Raw genomic sequence first — 23,261 nt, forward strand, 5'->3', positions numbered from 1 at the left:
CCGGTAATTATGCTCCCTTGAATTACCCATTTATTAGCTCTTTTAATGGCTAGTTAATGTTGATTAAGTATGACATTTATGCCTTTAATGGCTGATGGTTTTACCCTTATTCCTATGCTTTATAAGCTATGCTCCAACCTCTTAAAACACATATATATATTCATGTTTCCTTGCTTCCATAAGACACACAAAAATCGACTATCTTTTACCCTCTTTAAATTTATCCCTTCGGTTTTTGGGCAAGTATTCTGGTTCTAGTCGGGTTTGTGAGTGCACATAAATTCCGGCGCCGTGCTTATCCTGGAAGGCGACCGCTTGATGTCTACTGCACCGGGGTAGCGCGGAATCGTCTTTTAGGTCAGTGGTTTACCACGACGCAGCAATTGTCAATTGGTCTACACAACATTGATATCAGTGGCGGATCCAGGAATTTTAACCAGGGGTAGCACTAGACAATTAAAAAAAAAATCGATTTTTTTTTTATTTGCGCGTGTTTTTGTGACATGAATTTTAAGATGTACTAATTACACCTTAACTAGACAATTAAAATTACTCCTTATGTGACAATTCCTGGATCCGCCACTGTGTATATAATCTACTTAATGCGGATCCAGGGTAATACGGATCCAGGAATTGTACCTTAACTAGACAATTAAAATTACTCCTTATGTAACATGAATTACTTTAATGCACCCTGTAACTATTAATCATGATGTCAAAAGTTTTACAAGTATATAATAAATTTAAAATGAGACTTAAAAATAAAAGTGAATGACAACCAAAATTTAATACTACAGAATTTAAAACAATACAGAGATCAAATTAGCATTTTTTAAAAATTGTGAAAATAAATAAAATGTAAAAGTAGAGGTGAATGGCCAATATCTAATAATTTTAAAAAGAGACATAAAAATAAAAATGAATAATTTGGTTTCAAAAAAAAAAGTGAATAATTTAATACTACAGAATAAAAAAAAATAGAGAGATTAGTATCTTTTTAAAAAATGTGAAGATGAATAAAATGTAAAAGTAAAGGTGAATGGCCAAGATCTAATAAATTTAAAAAGAGACATAAAATTAAAAGTGAATATCCAGGTTCTCCCTACCAAGTGTAGTCCCAATCACCACTACACCAACACCCAATTGGTAAAAATTGCTACATAGTTCCGTTTAATTTGCTTATATACTAACAACTCGTGTTTTGGCGTGTGTCAGTGGTGCCAGTCACACAGAAAAAGCGTTGTATATATTGAATAGTGGACAGAGTTTAATCATTTTTAAAATGAGGTGGCCAGTGACTCAAGTAGAAATGAGAAAAAAAAAATAATTCAAGGTAGGAATTGACTATCTTTAAAGTAGGTATCATTATTTTAAGAGGTTAAAAATGCATGATTAAGACATGGACTATGTAAGTAAATTAATTATTATTCATTAAATTGTTTTATCTTAAAATTTTGTGAAGTGAATATGTTAGTATATTTTTTCATGTGGGGGTTCAAAAACTAAAGCAAGGCGGGCATTTTCATTTATGGGCATCTGATTTATATTCTTCTAAATATTCATCTTCTTTCAAAATTCAACTCCGCCAATTCTCGAAAGCATAGATTCAGAAAGATAAGATAATTTAATTTTAACGAAAAGAAATTATCTAGCTCTATTCATCAAGGTATACAAATCATAATTTTTATTTCAATTTCTTACATTTTGAATCTAAAATTACAAATTACTGCAATTTTTCTTATACATTTTTGTTTATTTCGATTGAAGAGAGCAGGAAGAATCAGAAGAAGCAGCAAAAATGGTGCTTCTCAAGGTTTTCATAAACCCTAATTTTTGTACTAATTTGATTTTTTTTTTTGAAAATTTTAATATTTATTGTGTTTTTGAAGGGAAAAACTGTTACTAGGCAAATCAAGACTACAGAGAATTGGGGAACTACTAAGAATGGTAATGTATTTGTGTCGTTTGTTCATTTTTGTGTTTTTAACATTTCAGTGAACTAGTGAAGTATAGTAGTTTATTGATTTGCATTTTGTTGTATTGTTCTTGGGACAGTTGGTATGAGTAAATTTAAGGTTTATTCGGATAGACAGAAGGTTAATGGCCGTAGTAGCGACGATGCCGATGCTAAGCTTCCGTAAGTTCCGTCTTTTAATTTCATTTTTGTGAACTCTTTACTCACCTTTTTCAAACTGTTTCAAATGATTATTTTGTTATGTCCTTTTCTTTAACCGTGCCATTTCTTATGACAATTTATATTGGGGAGTACTAAATGCAGGCATAATTTTACCTAAATGCAGAATAAATTATTTAAAAAAAAAAATTATATTCCATATTTGCCCTTGTTTTAATTTAACCCCTTACACTTTTTTTTAAGGATTAAAATTAAATCCTTAACACTCCTAACTATATAATCATCCCTACCGTTTAATTTACAACCATATTCTAACGTATTCAACCTTTTATCCTATTAAATATTCAATGCTATACAAATTCATGGATAATAATAAAGTGCATTACGACGATTTTTTTGAGATATGAAAATTATGTGCTGTAAATTTTTTTTCTTCGCAAAATCTAAGTTATAGATGAACAATCAAACAAAATAAAATTTCCATCTTAAACGGAACTTTTTATTCATGGGCATGTATCACGGTGCCGGTTGTGTTGCCGGGGCTCAACAGTACCCCCCGGCTATGATTTCCGGGGGTCAACAATACCCCCCGGCTACGATTTCCGGGGGTCTCCAGCACCCCCCGACTACGATTTCTGGGGATCTCCAGCACCCCCCGGCTATGATTTCCGGGGGTCTTTAGTACCCCTTGGAAATCATAGTCGGGGTAAAATAGTACCCCTTGGAAATCATAGCTGACTGTGAACGACTTCTTCGTCTCTACGGCTTAGATTGAAAATTTTTGAGGGAAATGATGAAATGAAATGAATAGCAAAAAAAAAAAAATGGCGACTGAAATGGTGAATGAAATGGAAAAAAATAGCGAATGAAATGAATCACAAAAGGGAAAATGTAAAAAATAAAAGTCTGGTGAAATGACAAATCAATTTTTTCATTTTGGAAAAGGGTATTTCAGTCTTTTATTATTTTCTTATCATTAATTAATTTCTGCATTTAGGTTATTTTGTACTGCATTTAGTACTTGCGTTTATATTAGCCGAACCCAAATCATTTAAAGCTTTGTTGTTGTTGTTGTTGTGGTTGTAGTATGTGTGATTGAGAACACTAAGACAATTGATTTGTTTAGTTTAGGGCTAGTGGATTTATTAAGAACAAAATCTTCGATAATGTGGTAGATTTGGATAGATTCATCATGAATTATATGGTCTTTTGTGTGACAGGAGAACATCTCTTGTGTCAAAAAAGAAGGCGACTGTACCGCCTAGTACCATTGGGACTAAGGTATTAAATAGCCTTGCTCGTTTATGTATTTGCTGCTGAAATTACTTAGGTAATATTTGTGCTTATGCATTCGGTACTTTGTTTTCAAGACAAAGATCCAAGTCAGTGGTGCTGAGTTAACTAGAAGCTGCCATGGTGCTCTTGGTATGGATTTTGGCTACATGTATGACTTAACTTTTCTGTTTTCTGTTCTTTGACACACTTTGCTTTTAGTGCAGACAAGACAAAGGTTGGAAGAAAAGCATTGGCTGATGTCAGCAATATACGGAGGCAATCATCTAGATTTGAGAAACTAAGTGGTTCGAGGTGAGCGCGACTCATGGCTAGCATTGTTTTTACAAAATCTGTTGGATGTTGTAATCGTATGAAATGGACAAAAAGAGATCAGTTGTACTTTATATGGGGGTTTTTCTCTATTCCCGTGGTTAATAAGCTAGTACCTCACTTAAATTAAAAAAAATTCGGTATGGACAAGTAAATATTTTTTCTGCTGACTACATCAAAATGCCTCAGGCTTAAAGTATACAAAAAAGTTCAAAAAGGACATTCCTTTGATTTGGTTGTATAGGTATCCTGGCTATGCCAACTTTGCTTTTGCATTGTCAATTGTTGTTTGAAGGTTCAGCAAAAATTATAATGCAATTATATGTTTGTTGACAAACCTTTCTCAAATATCTAAAGTGGGTTATTCTATCTGCAAATCTATTTTGTCATCTTGAATTTATAAAGAGAAGAATTCTAATGTGTATGGGAATGAAAACATAGTTGAATACACTAACTGTAATAAATTTTTCAGGAATTCAGTGGCTTTTGGCACTCTTACTAATACTTCTTCGTCTAGTCGATCTCAAGCGGTATGCCAATTGTTTGTTAATTTACTTTGAATGGTCTTATTGCTTTAGGTTGGCATATTTAATATTGAAAGTTCCTAAAAATTCTCGTTGTTGGCTTTATATTGAACTATTATGAACATTATATATTACTTTCAAGTATCAACTCAATATTTTTCCGATGTCTGAAACACGGTTTCCTATTTTAGCTTGGGTAAGGGATACACATGTATGGAATCTTTCCATTATGCAATCTTACCATTGCATAATGGAGTGACTATTTCCAATTGACCCTTAATCTAAAGAGCTACTATAGTCTACTACCCAATGTATGAAGCATAGACAATGTAATGATCCAATTTTCTATTTTTGTCCATAATAATCCAAAGAAACCATGTATTGTTTTATGGTTTTACCAAAGAAAAGGAATAGCGTGGTATGCAATGCGAAAAGATCAATTTACGTAGTATATGTTTTATCATTGTATGCTCATACTGCTCAAAGCTCTACATAAGGCTACAGTCCGAGAATTTAGACCTTTCTATTCTCCGGCAGTTTTACAGTTTAAGGGCTATGGCCATTTTAGCTCTTCTGCCTTCTGCATTAATCTGTCTCTGCAAATGCCGTTTTGGCAGCCAATTCTGAGAAAGGAGATTTTATGTAGGAGCATGCATATTGGGTATTTCGGGGGAGGTGTGTGTCTGTTGGGGGGGGGGGGTGGGGGTTGGGGTTAGAAAATTATGCCGTGTTTATGAATATCATAAAAGGAAAAATGACTTTAAGTTATAAGTGAGTCATTTTCCTTATCCCTTGCGTCCTTTTCCTTATCCCTCATAATCTTACAGAACTGGTTCTCAAAATTTTCTACAACTTTGACTCTATCTTTGAACAGGGAAATCTTAAGGGAAACTTAACTCGAGGTGTTTCCGTCTCAAACACTGCTGTAAAAGGTAAGAATTAATTTGTAGTTTTATATGGTACTATCACCATGTCTTCTTTTTTAGTAACCGCTATCCTGTGCTTTAGTGGCTACAGCTACCACCAAAGCTCAAAGGGCATCTTCAAATTTCCACAGGGTCAAAGTGAATGAAACTATGGAAAACATAACCAGGTTTTGGCTCTTTTGTGCCTTGTATATTCTATTTGACGAACTACGAACTTGTTTATACAATTAATTGTTTCTATTCTCATAAGCTGTAGCATAATGCATATTTTTTTATTACCCTTTTTGTCATCAGGAAGATTTCTAAGAATAGTAATACAATTACAAGGTTTGTTGCTTTCATGAAACTTGTGATTTGACTCCCTGCAAGTTTCCTTCTGTTATATTGATGCAACCTTTCTCATTATCTGTTTTGCTCATGTCATGATTTAAAGGAAGTCTTTTCCAGTGATGAAGAAGGCTAGTCAGCTGGATTCCAGTGACATAAAGGTAGCTTCTACTGTTGCTTCTCATGAGAATAAAAGTCAGAGTATGCTTTAGTTTACTCATTATATTTTCTTATTCAGGGAGCACATCCTTGCTTATGTGTAAAGCCTAAGGTTTAGTTCTTGAGCAGACAAGTTGTTCCCCGGGCGATGCTTTTGGTGGTTGAGTTGTTGTATACTTGTATAGTTGTATGTAGTTTGACATTATTATTTTTTGTATTTGGTGAAAAATAAAATTTTAAATTTCGAGTTATGTGATGTTAAAATACAAATTGGTTACCTAACAATTATTAAACTACATTTTGAAGTAGTTTACTTGTTTGTATAGAAAATGACTCTTTTTGCATTCCACATGTAGCTTATAAAATTTATCTTAACCTGGAAATTGAACATAAGTTTTTAAAAAATGGGCATTGTTTAAAAAGAATTATGTAAATTAGGAAACGCATAACAGATTTGGTTATCTAAAGATTGCAACATTTTTTCCTATTCCTTTTCCAGTTACCTATTTACCTAAGTTTTGTTTATGATTTTAATAACTATAAGAAAAATAATGTATTATTTAAGTAAATAAAGAAGTTATTTAGGTATTAAAGTTGTAATATTTATAAATAGTCCTTTCTCTTTATTGAGTGATTCAGACTTTTCAGAGTCATAAATTCTATCAATGGTAGTTAAGATTTTAAATAAATGAACGTGAGGTCATGACTTTGAGTGCTGAAACCAATTTTTTTTTTTTTTTTTTTTTTTTTTTTTTTTTTTTTTTTTTTTTTGGTGATGACGCAATATTAGGTAATGTGTGCGCATGACATGTCACAACGTCATGTCAAGTAATAGCGATACATATAGAGATGTCATGGCTTTCCTTTAAGTTTTAACATTATATATAAATTACGTGATATAATATTACTGGTATATACTTGTATGACAGGTAGACAAAACGAGTGAGGAGAAGTCTACAAAAAAAATTGGTTTCCCAAGTGAGTATAGTACTTTGTAAATTTCCGTTGGTTGAACATATAGGTATAATGTATGGAAAGATTCTAACTTACTCTCTTTAATGCCTAAGTAAAAGCTAAGGTTGGTGGAAAATTAGCTCCCCAAATGAGCAATCTAAGTGGCAAAGTTTCAAAGGAAAAAGTGAATGACAACTTCCCAACAAAGTGAGTATTACTGCAGGAAACCTTTTACCTATGGATGTTATTATTTAAAATTTTTTTGGCACCTATAGCGCCTTTCCATGTTATTTTCTGCATTGGTTTATGTCTGAAGTTTGAAGGAAACTTTTGCTGCCTCTTTTGTTCTGTCAAACCCAAATTTCACCTGTCATTTTTTCTTCTTGTTTAGTGGTCAGACTAGGTGTGATATCAGGTAGAGGTCAAGAAGTTAGCAATGATAGATGTTTTTCTTGGATGCTCTTGCCTCTTGGCATGATTATTGAAAATTAGCTTAATTAGATTCTTTAGTTACGACTCTATGTTGTTGTTTGCTTTAATCTCAGCTTCTCAGTGGTTTAGGAACTATGATGAATATGCTGTTGTTTATGCTGTTTAATCATTAGAGTGCAATGTTAGATTTTTCTCAGTTTAGTGTGATAATTCATTAGGACAAGATAGCATACCAGTTCCATTAAATAGCTTTTTGGTGAAGATGTCAGTCTAGGAAGCTCTCTAATTGAAAGTTCATCTTTGTAGATTATGAATAACCTTTTCTACTCTTACATGATAGGCTGAAATAAGTATAACTTACTTTTACTACACACCTGGAGGCTGGAGCTTTTGATGTTAATGAGTTGTGTGTTTGTTTATATGTGCATGCTTGATTAGTCGCCCCCCTCCCCACATTTCTTCATTTTACTCTTATGAATGAAAGTAACACCTTCAAGAATTTTCTGCTTACATGCTTTTAAATTCTGTATTGTCCAGAGTGATGTTCCTTTTATGTTTGATTTTTTGAAATGTAAGCTGGTTATTGGTAATAGATTAAATAAGGGGTATCTTAATTAACTGCATGTTATCCTGTCTGGTGTAGGTCACTGAGAATTCAAACTAACAAGGATGCTTTTGGAGGGGTAAAAATACCAGTCAAGGTACTTAATGATTACTGTATTCAATGAATCTCTCTCTCTCCAAAAGTGCACTTGAAAGAATTTTAGCCAATTTGTAGTAAACCTTACATAATTACTTGATATTGCAGCATTTAGAGCACCAAGTCTAGTTGAACACTAACACACCACAATATCATCGTTTTGCTCAAAATGTTTCATGATAAAGCACTATTTTTTGCTTATATTTTTTTTTTGGAATTTGGGGGTGTTAATATAGATAATTTTATGTTTGTTTGAACTAAAGAGTTGCCAACTTTCTGTTTTTGGATATCCTATTAAATAACATTCCTTATTATAACTACCATTACTAAGGTGACATAAAGGATCATGTTCAAACAGATGAATTGATATTTTTTACACCTAAATACCATTTATATGGTAATTCTGCTAAGATTTTAAAATAAAGTACTATATATATTTAATTATTTTTAGATTTTTCGTATAAATATAACAATCACCATACTGCCCTTTAGCAACAAAGTGATGACCAACTAACAATTGATCAGGTCATTTATCAGTTTTAATGTTGTGATCACTAAGAAAATGAACACACAACACAAGTATACCTTTTCTCTCTCTAGATTTCTAGAGCATCTCTCTCTAAACCCCCTTTTTCCTATGTCCCTGTCTTCTCCTTTCTTTCTCATCACTTCTCTACTCTCTCTTTCAAACTCTTCCTTTCTTATTCTACTCTCTTTTCTTTCCCTTTATTGAAGATTTTCACCAAACAGAAACCCGTTTTCGTTCTCTAATATCCGCCAAATGGGCCAACAGCAGATAAAAAACTAAAAGCTCATGCAGATGCAGGTAAAATGGTCGTGGGGAAGTTTAAAGACTAGAGAAACAAGGACTTCTCAAGGGAGGAAATTTGGGCATGGGTTTTCTCGAATTGGAGAACTAAAGGCCTAGTCACTATTGAAAAGGTTAAAGATGTGTTCCTGTTTAAGTTCACTAATTCGGATGATTGCAAAGCGCTGGCGAGGAACGGGGTGACGAACTAAAGGAGCACTCCTAGTCCTAAAAATGTGCTTAATAGGACATGCGATGCGATCAATGCCTTTTGATTCCACGTACATCTGGGTAAGAGTTGTAGGCTTTTCTCTGTGTTACAACAACATTAAGGTGGCAAGCAGGGCTTTTGCAAGGCTAGAAAAGGTACTTTTCTATGATGAGGACTCCTTAAAAAATCCTGTCCGTAGTGTCATTCGAGCTAGAGTATGGGGTGGACATTAGCAAACCACTCATCCCTGGCTTCTACTTTAAATATGCCATGGGTAATTTCGAATGGGTTAGTTTTCGTTATGAAGGAATGTTTGTCTTCTTTAGCATTTGTGGCAGGATTGGTCATAAAGGAAACCATTGTAAATCCTCCCCTGCCACAAAAGTAAGGAGATCGAAGTTGCGATGATGCGAGTGTGCAACGGGGATGGTTGCTTGAAAATTAGTTCGTTGTACAAGCCTTTGTTTACATGAAAGCTTATTAGGCTAAAGAGCGTAGAAAGGCACAGAACCAGATTGATTGATTTAACTCTAGGAAGATACTGTGATGGGTCAAGCAAATCCGAAATGGGTGGGATCTTGAATCATCGTCAAGCTCTGATAGTAATAGCGGCGGCGAAAGAGGTTGACAAGAAGATGATGATGACGATGAAGATGATGCCATGGAAAATGTAGAGGAATCGAGTGAAGATAGCTCAGATCCTCACGAAGGTAATGCGGGTGCTGCTAGGGAAAATGGAGGTGAGGAGGGTGACAATGTAGACAACTCTGAGAAGGAAAGCCAATCCGGAAAAGAAAGAGAACCGCAACAGAGCCCGCATACCCCAGCACCATCGCAAGTTAGCCTTAAAGCACAGTGAAATTTCACTATTTCTCCAATGATCCGCCAGAAAAGCGGAAGCCGAGCCCGGATTTATTCTGCTTCGAAGACGGGAGACAGTCGGAAAAGACTAAGACTAAATGCAACAATTAAGACAGAAAAACGGGAGGGAGAAAATCTTGTAGAAGATTATGAACCGGGTTCTCGTAGCAGTTTTCCCAAAATTGCCCTTACTAATACCCATGAGGTCCGGGTTGATAAGGGCTTTTTGGTATTTCAGGACTCTTCTATCCGACCGCCTTTTCAAATGGTACGACTGACAGGTTTATTTCTGTTTCAAGTAAGAACAGAAGTTCTTGAGGTATAATGATACTCTTTAAACTTCCCTCAAATGGAATTAATGCTAGCCCACCCACTCGAGTTGACATTCCCACACCCCATGGCTTTCTTTATTTAAACAAACCAATCTCACTCATCACTCCCACTCCTTCGGTTTTTTCCAAAAAAACTCAAAAGCTTTTTAACTCCTTTTCATGACTCATGGAGCTTTCCAACTCTCTTGCTAAGCTGTTCGATTTTTCTCCCCAACCAGCGATATTGAGTTGTTGCTTTCAACCCCCTCGGTCCCCTCCAGCCTTGGTAAGCTCCTCCTTCCAAAATTAGGGGACGTAGATCTCTTGGAGATGGATGATGCAGCTTGTGTTATTTGGGACGTTAATGGGCCGGTGGGCTCTACTAGTTTTTTCAAGCAAAGTGATCCAATTTCTGGAGGTAAGCGTTTCTCGGCTCCTAATTTCATTTATTCCGATGATTCGGACTTCTTTTTTAAGTCATGGGATGAGCTTGGTAGGATGATTAAACCTTTCCTAAGGCCCAAAACTTATCCCATTTTGATGCATTAATTTCAAAACCCCAACAACCACATAAATCAGTGCTTAAAAACCCAACCAGCTTTCCCAATTCACTAGATTCCTTTTTCTTTGCTGTCTCCTTTTTGGATCACTCTCCAAAAATAGATCTATCCAAACACATATTTTCATCCTATGCATGGAGGTGTTGTCAAGAAAGGTGAGCTTCCTACAAAGGGAGGGCACACTAACACGCATAAAGGTCCACAAAAATGCTCCACCGATTACCCACCTGTTCTTTGCGGATGATGCTTTGTTCTTCTTCAAGCCCTCCATAAACTCATGTGCTGCCATCAACAAGTGCCTAGACGAGTTTTGCGTTATCAGTGGGGAAATAGTGAGCAAGGAAAAGTCGTATATGATCTTCAGTCCTAACACTCCAAGTAGGTTTCAAAGAATCATGAAGAAACCACTGCAAGTGAAGCAAGAGAAAAATTAGGCACCTACTTGGGCTGCCCTTTGGATGTCGATGGTAGATCATGTGGAACTCTCAACTTCCTAGTGGAATGTACACAACAGAAGATTATATCGTGTAAATTCCAAAACCTCTTTATTGTGTAAATTCCAAAACCTCTCCCAAGCCGGCAAACTTGTCCTCACAAACTCCATCCTAATTGCCATACTTTCTCACATCCTATCTATCTACATGCTCCTAAAGAAGATTATGTCCAAACTGACATCGACTTGCCTACATTTCTTTTGGGGACCCTTTATGGAGAAGAGGCCGATCTATTGGAGAAAGAAGGAGGTGTTGGAGCTAAGGAAAGATTAAGGAGGCTTAGCACTGAGAAACATGTTTCTTGTTAAATACAGCCTTGCTCTATAAACAAGCATGGAGAATACATAAAGTGGAAAACTCATTAGTGAGTAAAGTACTAAAAGGGAAATACCAATGCTCACCAATTGAGTTTGCAAAATGAACAAAACCCTGAGAAAGGATTCATGGCTTTTAGAAGCATGACTAAAGCTACGTTTGGGAAATGTATTTCCAATGGCAGGGACAAGAGCATCCTAGATGATACCTCGCTGAAAATAGGTAGGATTACGTTTAAGGAGTCTATGCTGGCGAAGACTCTCTGAGATACAAGAAGTTGTGCCACCTAATAATTGAAGCAAAGGAGTGGAATTGTGGTTTGATATGGCGTATGTTCGACTTTGATACGGCAAGGGATATTCTTAGTACCGCAACTAGCTCGAATAAGGGGAAGGATGAGGATGTTTGGAAGGATGACATTGCAGGAAATTACTCTAGTAATAGCCCAATCCACAAGGGGGAGAGCTGCAGTGTATGGAAGAAGATGTGCAAACTTGACATCCCGGAGCGCTGGAAAATGCTGTTGGAAGATTCTTCACACGAGTGCTAAGAGTAATCTGCGAAAGAGAAGAATTGAAGTCAGCGAATTGTGTGTGGTGTGTAATAGCTCGTCAAAATCAGTTGAACATCTATTTAGGAACTGTTCAATCATAAAAAGAGTTTGGGCTTGTAGCCCATTGGGAATACAAACAGGTGGGTATGACCCACCATTAGATGTTTGGACACGAAATATTCTTTAGTACTTGTTCAAGGCAGCAACATTAGAGCAAGTCAAGTACTTTACAGCTATGATATGGGCGATTTGGCTACATAGAAATGAGGTGACTTTTGGAAGGAATACCCTGAATTCGAAGCGTATCATGGCACTTCTGCAGGAGTCAGTGGCAAGATTGAAAGGCAGTAAGGTTGGGATGGAGAGTAAGGGAAGGAGCCCAACAAGCAAGATATTTTCTGGCATGTAGGAAGATCTGTAAAGGATTCCGTACTGACTATCTTCACTGATGGTGTGTAGAAGAAGTATTAAAAAGGGGCGTGTAGAAGAAGTATTAAAAAGGGGCGTGTAGCAGGAGGCTATGCCTGGGTAATCAAGAAAGGCCAAGTTGAAATGGCGAGGGGTGGGAAAAACATCATAGCAATATCGCCACTACATGAGCTCAACGCTATAAAGCAAGGCATCATGAAGGGACGTTAAATAAGTTGGTGAATTGAGATATGCACGGAGAGCACAGTGGCGGTGTCCAGACTCCTTCAGCTGCGCCATGGGAAGTTCGAAGACTTGCCCAAGAAATCCAGTCTATGAGTAGTATGTTAGATTATTTTTGTTGTAATAAGGTCGCGAGGGGTATAGTGTCCACGGCCTACGCCCTAGATAAGGTACTTCCTCTTTTTTTTTTTTTTTTTTTTTATTTGCAACACGTTTCTTTTAAGGGTAATGTCTAATAACTCTAATTACTTGCAACCAAGCCATATTAAGTAAGTTTGATGTGGTACATTATCAACATTGCTCTTGCTTGGACACCCTCCCTACCACCGGTCTCTCCTCAGCCCTTCCCCTCTTGCCTCCCACGACCCACCCGAATAACCACAATCAACCCTGAAGTTTATCCTACCCACCCCAAAAAACCATCTTACCATCTTGAAAACAACCTCACCCACTCGAAATACCCCTAATGCAATGCAAAACGGCCCTAACAACCTTATAAACACTCCACCCATGCCAAAATCACCCAAGCCACTCCTAAACAACCTTAATCACTCTTGAAAACCACTCGGCCAAACCACCCTCAACAACCACCCCCACACGTCAAAATCAGTTCACACACCAAAAACCATTTCTTCCATGCTAAAAGGCATCTAACCCACCCAGAAACTACACCAACACCCTAAAGTTAACTCTAACGGTGGGGAGAAAGTGGGTGAAGAAAGGTTGTTTGGGCCGGTGGAGAAAATCAGAAATTGCTTGATTGTTGTTTTGATGGAGCTAGTAAAAAGGAGAGAGAGGTAGACTTATGGGCAAATTAGTCATTTTGACTACATATCTACTTTTCCTTGGTTTATGTTCCAATTCATTAGGTTGCAAGTAAAAAAAAAAAAAAAACAGAGGAAGTTTTTCTTTTAAAATTAATGTTTAAAATTCATATTGCAAGGTTTCACTTATAGAAAAATTTTACTAGAGGTAATTGATACTAAGTTCCTTTAGGGAAGTGTCCTAAATATGTGTACTTTCAGCCAATTACACCAAGAAATGGTCAAGAAAGCCTTCCTTTAATGTTCTCTTAGCGACTGTTCTCAGCTATTTATAAATCCTTAACTTGAGTGCAAATTGTGGATTTGTAACTTTAGTTGATGCAGCTTTTTAATACTTAGTACTCTATCTTAACTTAAGTGAAAAAAAGTTGTGAAGAGATGTATCAATGTATAAAAAAGCTCAAGGCGCACTAAGGCGATAAGGGTTTTGCAGCGCCTGGTGCGCCTCAGTGTGCCTTTTTGAAGTGAGGCGCACTGTATAAACAATTAAAATAATTGGCAGAAAATTGCTTCAAAAGCGCCTTTTGTGCGCCTCAGGTGCTCCTCGTGCGCTTTTGGTGCGCCTAATTGAAAACGCCTCGCCCAGACCCAAAAAAGCTCTTACCCCCTATCGCCTTGCCCCTCAACGCCTAGGCGCGCGCCTTTTCAAACACTGAGATGTATAGAAGTAATTTACTAATTTAGTAGATTTATTTGGTTGAGGACCTTAGGTATCTTTGGACCTTGATTAGTGATTGATCCCATCACCGGTGCTTGAATCAAATAAGGTAAGGAAATCCATGCCTTGTACTCCTGTGGTGGTACATAAGGAAATTAATTTATCAGAGTTGCTTGGAAGGTGATTCTTTCCCTTTGGTTATTGATACTTTCCTGTTAGTATGATTAGTTGTTATGTGTGTATTCAAGTCAGTCACGTGCTCTTGTTTGGGCATGTAAGACGGAGACCCAAGGGTGCACCGGTTCGAAGAGTGGAAGGAGTTAGGAAGGATATGAAGTATATGGATTTGCATGAGGATGAAGCATTGGATCGTAAGGGATAAAGGAGGAAGATTTATGTCGATGACTACTCGAAATAATCAAATATGGTTCATGTTAGCCGACCCCACTTATGGGATTAAGGCTTTGATTGATTGATTGGATTACAACTCTTGCGTATATCTGCTGAATATTTATGTCACTTGAGTGAAATGGCAAAAGCTTGTCTATAAAAAAAAAAAAAAAAAAAAAGAAAACTTGTAACCAATAACCATTCCGTGTGAATCAATTTGTCAGTTTCTGTTTCGGGTCAGATTTTTTATGTAAAAGATTTGAATTCCTAGTCTTAGTTCATTTAACTGTGGGTGGGGCACGTTTTCTTGGCTTAGTGCCCCAAATCAATTATTACTGGAAATCCAGTTTCTATGTTGAACTCAAAGACAGCATTATACTTCCTCCATCCACAAGTATTGCAACAATTACCATTTTAGGAAGTTTCTCAAATACTGCAATAATTCCCTATTTGCACATGTTTTCTTTTTCTCTCCTCATAACACGAGTCCTTATCTTTGTTCCCCTCTCTCTCTCTCATCTTCTTAAAATTCGTGTCCCATCCCCATGTTGCAATATTTAGGGAACGTCGGAAGTATTACTTATTCTGTCTTAACATAGCAAATATTAAACTTTAAAGTATTGAGGCTGTTGAACATTACTCCAAACTGAATAAAACCATTCGTTTTCATTGTAGCATCTGTGTTTTGATGCGGACAAGGGGTTGACAGGGCCTTAATATTTTTCTTTTCTTTTCACCATCTGCCCTTTTCTGGAAGTAGCATATAATTGCACTATACCTATTTTAGTAAACCTTTCACATATCAACTACCCAATATGCACTGAGCCCCTGGCTGACAATTCCTCTCTTACCTACTTGGGCTTTTTGGATAAATCAAACAGGTTCTGTGGTCCCCCCTTCCCCCTTCTCCTCCCAACACACATGGTTTAACAATTAAAAAGGAGGAATAATCTTAGATTTGTGGGTTTGAGATTTGTGCATTTGATTGAGGCTTTGTTCGTTGTGTTTGATTCTTCAGACTATAATATTTTTCTTTCTGTCCTAGCAATCTGATTGATGCATTTATCTTGTAATTCAGCCAATTGCAAGAAACCGATTACAGATTTCCAATGACCAAAAGAGATCTAAATCCAAGAGCATCTGTAATTTGGATAAATCATTTGGTACAACACCTGCCAGAAAAGTGAAGGTTGACAATTCTGTTGCCAAAACTTTGAAGAGTACAGGTTCTCTTGAAGAAGTTGCTGGAAGAGGAATTCCAGCAGAAAACAGTGACAACTTGCAATCACAGTCATCAGAGACTACTGTCAGCAAAAACATGGGGCGCAGAAAATCATACACATATTCGCTTATATCAAGATCAAAGGTCAAATCCAATATTTATTATTTATTTCCTCAACTAGCATTTAGCAGAATCTAATTTAACAAAAAAATGGATGAGTTGTGCAGCTTCTAAAATCGAGCAGTGAAGTCAGGGAACATGAACTGTTGCCGAATATTGATGATGAGGGTAATCCTCTTGAAGTTGCAGAGTATGTTGATGACATCTATGAGTATTATTGGATAATGGAGGTGATTGTCATCCTCTTCATCAATTTCTTATCCATTTTTGTATATTTGATATGTTTAGGTATCTATTTATATTTCAGTCTCTAGAATATGCAATGCAGCTAGGCAGAATTTTTAATTAACTTGTATAAATTGCTACCTTACTAAGACTATAGACTAGCTTGACTTGCTACAGCTATAAAACCTGATATTGAAAGTGTCTTCGTCTGAGTACTTTGAAGCATAGATTTTTATTTTGGCTACATAGCTGTTAAGATAATCTGCTTATGTAAAACTTGCGGAACTCTTCTGCATTTTCCTGTGGAATAATTTCTGACAATTAGCAGGTGTAATTTGTAATTATATCTTGTAAAGATTTTAATGAACATATGTATTTATTTTAATCTGGAACTGTGAAATTTTGATTGTTATCACCCTGGGCTTTTTAAGAACAATGATGTAGGTCCTTGGAACACATAGGAAAGCTTTGGACTAGAGTGCCTTCTGAGCATGCTATATGTTTCATGACTTGGGCAGTGGCCATTTCTCTTTAAGAATGTTTTTAGACAAGATAATTGATTTCCATTATCCGTATGCAAGGGATGCCCATCACTTTTTGCCTAAAAAATATTTTACTACTGGAAATTGTCTCGGACATGAAACTGATGGCATGAATTGCTTATTGGCAGAATTCTCTGATAGTTACAAAAGATCATTGCTCTTCTTAGCTTTAGGCAGGTCTTGATAAGGGGTTATAATTTATATTCATTCCAATTGATTTGTTTTGAAGTAATCATTTTATTTACAAGAAATTAGTCATTTTTTTCCAGGCACTGAGTACACTACCAGAAAATTATATGATGATTCAAACAGATGTTACTCCACAAATGCGGGGCTTATTAATTAATTGGCTTATAGAGGTAGGTGGCTAATGGTCGGAGAAACCATTTTATGCAATTCTCTTAAGCTTTACCTTATTCTATTCACATGTTTGTTCTTTAACAGGTACACTTCAAATTTGATCTGATGCCAGAAACACTTTACCTCACAGTAGCTCTGCTGGACAGATATCTCTCAGTAGTTACAATAAAGAAAAATGAATTTCAGTTGATTGGTCTTGCATCCCTTTTACTTGCATCAAAGTACGAGGATTTTTGGCATCCAAAGGTGGGTAGTGTTACAAATAAATATTTTTCTTTGTGCTTTTAATGTTAAATAATTTCTTATATTGTTTATTTGGGTTAGGTCAAAGACTTGATTAGCATCTCAGCAGAGTCATATACCCGAAAGCAAATGCTTGAAATGGTATGATTTTGGATTTGGTGAAGTGGTAAACTTTTGCTACTTGTAATAGTATATGGCAAATATAACATGTCAATTGAAAATTCATACAGCTATCAATGCCCATTGTTCAATTAGATATTTTATGCAGGGGATTCTGGGAAACTCTCTTCTCCAGTTGCGATTCATACTAGGAACATTAGATCAATTTTGAATATTATGGCTGTAATTTTTAATACCATTGGGAACTATAGTTTTGATTTGTGTTTTCTTTCTATATTTATATTTGTGAACAAGTGGCTTTGATGCTTAACGTATTCACAGGAAAAGAGCATTCTCAAGAAGCTAAAATTTCGGCTGAATTTTCCAACAGCTTATGTCTTCATGCTAAGGTTTCTCAAGGCTTCTCAGTCAGACAAAAGGGTGTGTTGATTATTTATTTATTTATAACTTAATCTTGCATTTACCTTTTTCCAGAATATCTTTAGCTTCTAACTAGCAACTTTTTACCTGGGCTTCCAGCATGAACATCTCTCATTTTACCTGATCGAGTTATGCTTGGTTGAATATGAAACCTTGAGGTTCAGACCGTCATTGTTATGTGCTGCAGCTGTATATGTTGCCCGTTGTACCCTATATGAGATTCCAGGATGGACTTCATTGCTTGGAAAGCATACTCATCATGAGGAACATCAAATCAGGCAAGTTATCACCATTCAGCTTTGCTGTCAAACCTTTATGATTTCCCCCATGACTTCTGCAGTTTACTGATTGATTTTCTGCAGGGATTGTGCGGAGATGATTCTCCGAATCCACAAAGCTGCAAGTGCAGGTCTTTTGAAGGTGACTTATGACAAGTATATACAGCCAGAGTTTGGTGGTGTTGCAGCTATCAAACCTTTGGACACTCTTCCTCTTTGAAGCCTTCTATACCTGCTGTGGATTTTAGTGGGCAGTGTAGCTTGTTGTTAATCTCCCCCCCCCCTCCCCTTTTTTTTTTTTTTTTTTTTTTGGTTGGGGTTTGTGCTGTATCTAAGTTTCTGATTCGGAGATTCCTTGTCTGAATTTGTGTATAATATCGTGCACACATGTACATACACAACACATTAAACATTGAGGCATTGTGAAGTAGGCTATCTGACTGTACAACTTAAACTCTAATTAGTGAAGTAGGGATGCAACCTATCAACTCATCTATATGACCAGTTTTTGATTGCTGCAGAATCTAATTAAACTTAGTTTGTACTATGTATGAATATGAGATTGCTCTGTATTACACATATACACTTGGGCTTTTGAAGCTCAGCCCAAGTTGCTACTGCTGTTTGGTATCATTGTTGTACCACTTCTGCCACGCGCAAATCCCTAGCTACACATTTGTGTAACTAAGCTAGCTGCACTACTACACCCATATTATGAACATATAGTACTTCAAAAATGAACAGATGTTTATTTTCCCCTTTATCCCTTATACCTTAACTCTCTTTTTCTCTGCACTACTACACCCATATTATGAACATATAGTACTTCAAAAATAAACATATGTTTATTTTTCCCTTTATCCCTTATACCGTAACTCTCTCTTTTTCAACTCTATTAATTCTCTCTCTCATAATTTCTCTCCATCTGAAATTTTATCTTTACTCTTTTGTTTGTTTAAAAGTTATTTTTTTAAACCTCACTTTCCTTTAATCATTATACTTATTTGTCCTTTTACTTCGGATATTCTCCAATTCCTCACCATTGTAGCATTCTCCATCATCATCATCATCATCATCTTCGCCGCAATTGCTAAACTTGAAGTAATTTTCGTTTTTTTTTTCTTTTTTTTTTTGTTTAAAAATATGTGAATGTTGTAAAATTGTTGATTTTTATCAATTTTGCATTTGTGATTCCTAATCTATATAGATCAATAATTATTTGGAAAATTTCACACCAATAATCCAACCTTTCACTCATTCTCCCAAAATAATCCAACCTTTCGATTAACCTTGAATAATCCTAAGTTTACAATTGTTTTCTTCCAGCAACCCTAGCAGGACACCTTACCCTTTATAGCCGGTTACCATCCACATGACACTTTTTAATTGGTCAATTTTTTTAATTTTAAAATAATATTTTTAATTGAAAATTAAAAAAAAAAATTCTCCTTTCCCCTTCCTACCCGTTTCTCTCTCCTCTCCCTTCCTCCATTATCACCACCTAAACCACTCACGGCTCACCACCATCTACTGTACCACCACCTACAACCACCTCAACACCACCTCACCACTCAACACAACATCCATCCACTACCAACCCACAATTCAACCGCAAACAACACCCACAACATCAACGACCACCCACAACATCAACAATGTACCACCACACAACACCAAATTAAATTGAGAAAGAGAGAGAAGAAAAGGACATTGGTGCGGGTTGGGGTTTCGGTTTCTGGGTAGGTGGGTTGGGGTTTCGGGTTTTGGTTGGGACAAGGTTTAATGGTTTCAGCTAGGCGAGGTTGGTGGTTCGAGTATATGAGTAGGAGTGGAGGAAAGGTTTCGGGTCTGGGTTTGGTTGTGGTGGGGTATGTGGTGGCGGGGGTTGTGGTGGTTGCAAAGGGGGTAGCACGTGGTGGGTTGTTTGATGGAGAGAGGAGAGGGTAGTGGGGCGGGCTAGTTGATGCCTTTACGGGGTAGGTTGATTGTGATGTGAGGTGGTGGTGGGAAGGTTCAGGAAGGTGAGAGAGCCATTGTTAAAGGGTAAAAGCATGAAATGAGGGTGAAGAGGGGAGAAGGAAGACGGGAGGGAAAAAAATTTACCTAAAGTTCAGGTAGCCAGTCAATTAGGATCGGTAGAAGAAAATATATAGTAAACTTAGGATTATTCAAGGTTAATTGAAAGGTTGGATTATTGTAGGAGAATGGGGCAAAGGTCGGATTATTCTTGTGAAATTTTCCTAATTATTTTCTCAATGATAAACCAAGATTAGATTTAAAATGGATATTCAAATTTTTACAGTTAAAACAATTACAATCGAAATTATGTTCTATAAAAAAAAATAAAAATAAACATGCAGTACTTTAAAAATGAACATTCAGTACAAAATGAACATTCAGTACACTAAAAATGAACATAGTATATAAAAAATGAACATATTTTAAAGATGTATATATCTTTATGTTTTGCTAATAATTATATACAATGAATTTGAACTTGTATGGATATACTTTAAAAATCATGTTCATTTTTAATATACTAAATGTTCATAGTTTTTTTCAAAGTGTTCATTTGCTTATGTGTTTATTTTGACTAAATTTATATATACTAAATATTCATTTAATTTCTTAAATGTTTTACATCCACGAGTTCCGATTCTTAAACTCGCATTAATTTTTGAAACTCCTTTGGCATCATATACTAGCTACCCTTTCATTCATATTTAACATCACAAATATCATCACGAGGGATATTAAAATTACATGTATCTCCATGCGTCTAAGATGCATTAAGAAGTAAAGAAGTCAAGTCATCACCAACCATAATATTAGCATTATTAACATCCATATCAACACTTGATATTTCATGCTCACGTGCACACTCCTCAAGTCCTCAACAGAACTCATGTTTTGCTCCAATTTCACCCCATGATGCACCCATGAAAAATAATCCCTTACTATTCTTTTAGCTATTAAGTGACATTCCCTTGTAACACGATTGTGATATAGTTGAAAGTTGTAATTTAAATAAGGACATCTTAATTTAGCTTCGTATTCACTACCACTAAAAACAAGCTCCAAAAACGAGTCTAACCCCATAGTATATGAATGTTGCTTCCTATCTATCATTAATTCCTTTATACGATTCATCCAACTTTGATCCTTATTTCGAAATCAATTATGTCATTAGAAAACCTAAAAAAAATAATTTGTTAAATACAAAAGGTACATGAAACCTTTCATAATAAGCATATTTGATTATCAACTAACAACACAAACTTATAGTGGTATTCTGGCCTACTGATACAGATTTATATTCAAATGCTCTTCGTGACATCCGTCCATGTCCTAGGAATTGGACAACAGAATTATGGTTTGGTTATCATGATGAAGATGACCCCTCGGAGTTTTCGGCTGATTCTCATCCGTCTGATTATGATAGTAACAGGATGGGGCTCCCTCGGTCACCTTCGGATATCAGGTCGGGTTCATCGGAGTACCCTGGCTATGCTCCTCCAATCACCATACCAGGTTTCTTCCCACCGGAGTCTCCATTGGCATATAGCAGTGCGGCAAATGAGGTTTTACGCTGTGATTTGGGAATTAATCGAGCAATTAGTGAACAATTAGAAATCCCATCCCAAGAAGATAGAGCTTTGCCACGTGTCACACATGCATCTGATAATTTTTCTCCTTGGAACTTCATGGGAGGGTGGAATAATGAGGTGTTAAATGATAGTAATGCTCCATATGATTATCCAAGCCCTGCCTGGCAATCATACTTAGCTGGTCATGGGTTTAGAAGAGGTGATCCTTATCTCCCTTTTTGACAGCATGCAAATGACTTAGTGGCCCAAACTCAGGTGGGCTCCTGTTCATATTGGGCTTTGGACTCAACAATTATATCTTCTCAAGTTAATTCCCCTAGAGTCCCTCACTTTGACGAATATGGGTCAGCTTACATAGTAGGGCTGGGCTGGCCCAATATTTGGCATCGTGCTCCTCAGACTCAGTCTAATGATTGGTCTTCCTCAATTGGCTTGGATCGGTTGGTACCAGACTTGCCTCCTTCTATGCCTTATTTCTCAACTCCCCCACTTGGACCTCATGGCCCAATATTTGATGATCCGTTTGGTGTAAGGCCAAGCCATTGGGGTTCTTTGGCGGTGCAATATCCTACCTCATCCTTTTCTATTTTGGACCCTATTTCGGCGATTGACGAGTCGAACCCAGCTAGTGTAGAGCCGGGTTGCTAGGAATTCTTAGATAGTCATTCCTCTTCTCAGACCCCCTCTTTATCGGAATCCTTTCCGATGGATAGGGCCAAAGACTGAGGTTATATAGCGGACTCGTCATCGGATGCATTTGAGTTTACTTCGCCGGCGACACCAGTCAATCAAGATTCAGACTCTTTTGGTGAGGTAGATTCAGATGGAGTAGTGCCCATGGATTGCTCGCCTACTCTCTCTCCTCTGGTTTCTCCAGTCCAGATTATTAGTGCTCCGGTTTCGTCCGACCGTACCTTTTCTCATTCAGCTTCTCTAGGAAAGGGCTCCGGAAGTACTAGTGGTTTTATTGGGAAGGGTAAACCTAAACTTTGTCACTGGGTGAAGAATATGTGTCCAGCAAAGAGATTAAGCGAGGAAATTGAGCCTTCGACTCCCCCTTTACCCATTCCTCAAGACTCTCAGTCGAGTGATACTGGTTGCTTTCAATGCTTACTGGCTCTCAAGAAGCGCAAGAAGCACTCTAACTCGGATTATACAGGCTCTTCTTACTCGGGTTCGGTGGCTGCCCACAATGGGTCACCCAATTTGGGATGAAAGTAGGTGCTTGGAATTGTAGGGGTTTAAGTCAGGCGGACACCCCTAAAATTCCTTATATTTTGTCGTTAGTCCGCTTTCATGGTTTAGATGTTTTTCTCATGGAAAATTTACTCCCTGTAGATATTGTAGCAACTAAGTTAGCGTCTTTATCCTTTTTGGGTAGTTGTGGTTTAGACACGGTGGGTTAAAGTGGTGGGTTGGTTGTATTTTGGTTTGCTCCAGTGGGATTGGTTCCCTTGTACATATCCCAAAATGTTATATTTTGTAAAAATGTGGTAGGTGTATGGGGAGATATGGAAAACGGGCCGACAACGCATAAAAGGCCGATATCTTATCCGGGTACGGATCCTCAGCAACTACCGAACATATCGGCATCCATGCACAAGGCAGGTATGTCGGCTTATCAGTGATCGACATGTGGCAACAGCGCTTTGACACATGTCATAAGGTACTTTGCATGCCATGCAGCCACATGTAATCTGGAAGGGATGTAAATAGTCAAGCTTAA

The 23,261-nt window shown here is 36.9% G+C and overlaps 1 protein-coding gene across 9 annotated transcripts; it reads left to right on the plus strand.

Annotated features, from left to right (window-relative positions):
* The first annotated feature begins 1,251 nt into the window (after positions 1-1,251).
* Positions 1,252-18,465, plus strand: LOC145556082 (putative cyclin-B3-1). 9 transcript variants are annotated; one of them, XM_081617748.1, is made up of 23 exons: positions 1,259-1,666; positions 1,768-1,813; positions 1,890-1,947; positions 2,056-2,137; positions 3,355-3,415; positions 3,505-3,559; positions 3,634-3,721; positions 4,212-4,269; positions 5,138-5,195; positions 5,272-5,356; positions 5,484-5,516; positions 5,623-5,677; positions 6,605-6,653; positions 6,743-6,836; positions 7,705-7,762; positions 15,476-15,763; positions 15,847-15,969; positions 16,776-16,865; positions 16,951-17,112; positions 17,191-17,250; positions 17,551-17,649; positions 17,749-17,927; positions 18,012-18,465. In XM_081617748.1, exons 2-23 carry the CDS (start codon positions 1,799-1,801, stop codon positions 18,145-18,147), a joined length of 1,986 nt encoding a protein of 661 aa, XP_081473874.1. In that variant the 5' UTR covers positions 1,259-1,666; positions 1,768-1,798; the 3' UTR covers positions 18,148-18,465. The 9 variants fall into 9 exon arrangements, with proteins under 9 accessions (XP_081473882.1, XP_081473874.1, XP_081473876.1 ...); XM_081617750.1 differs by having other exon boundaries at positions 6,749-6,836; XM_081617751.1 differs by having other exon boundaries at positions 5,281-5,356.
* The last annotated feature ends 4,796 nt before the right edge of the window (positions 18,466-23,261 follow it).

This window comes from Chenopodium album, chromosome 8 (assembly GCF_948465745.1).
Source record: "Chenopodium album chromosome 8, dcCheAlbu1.1, whole genome shotgun sequence".
In the NCBI taxonomy this organism is placed as follows: Eukaryota; Viridiplantae; Streptophyta; class Magnoliopsida; order Caryophyllales; family Amaranthaceae; genus Chenopodium; species Chenopodium album.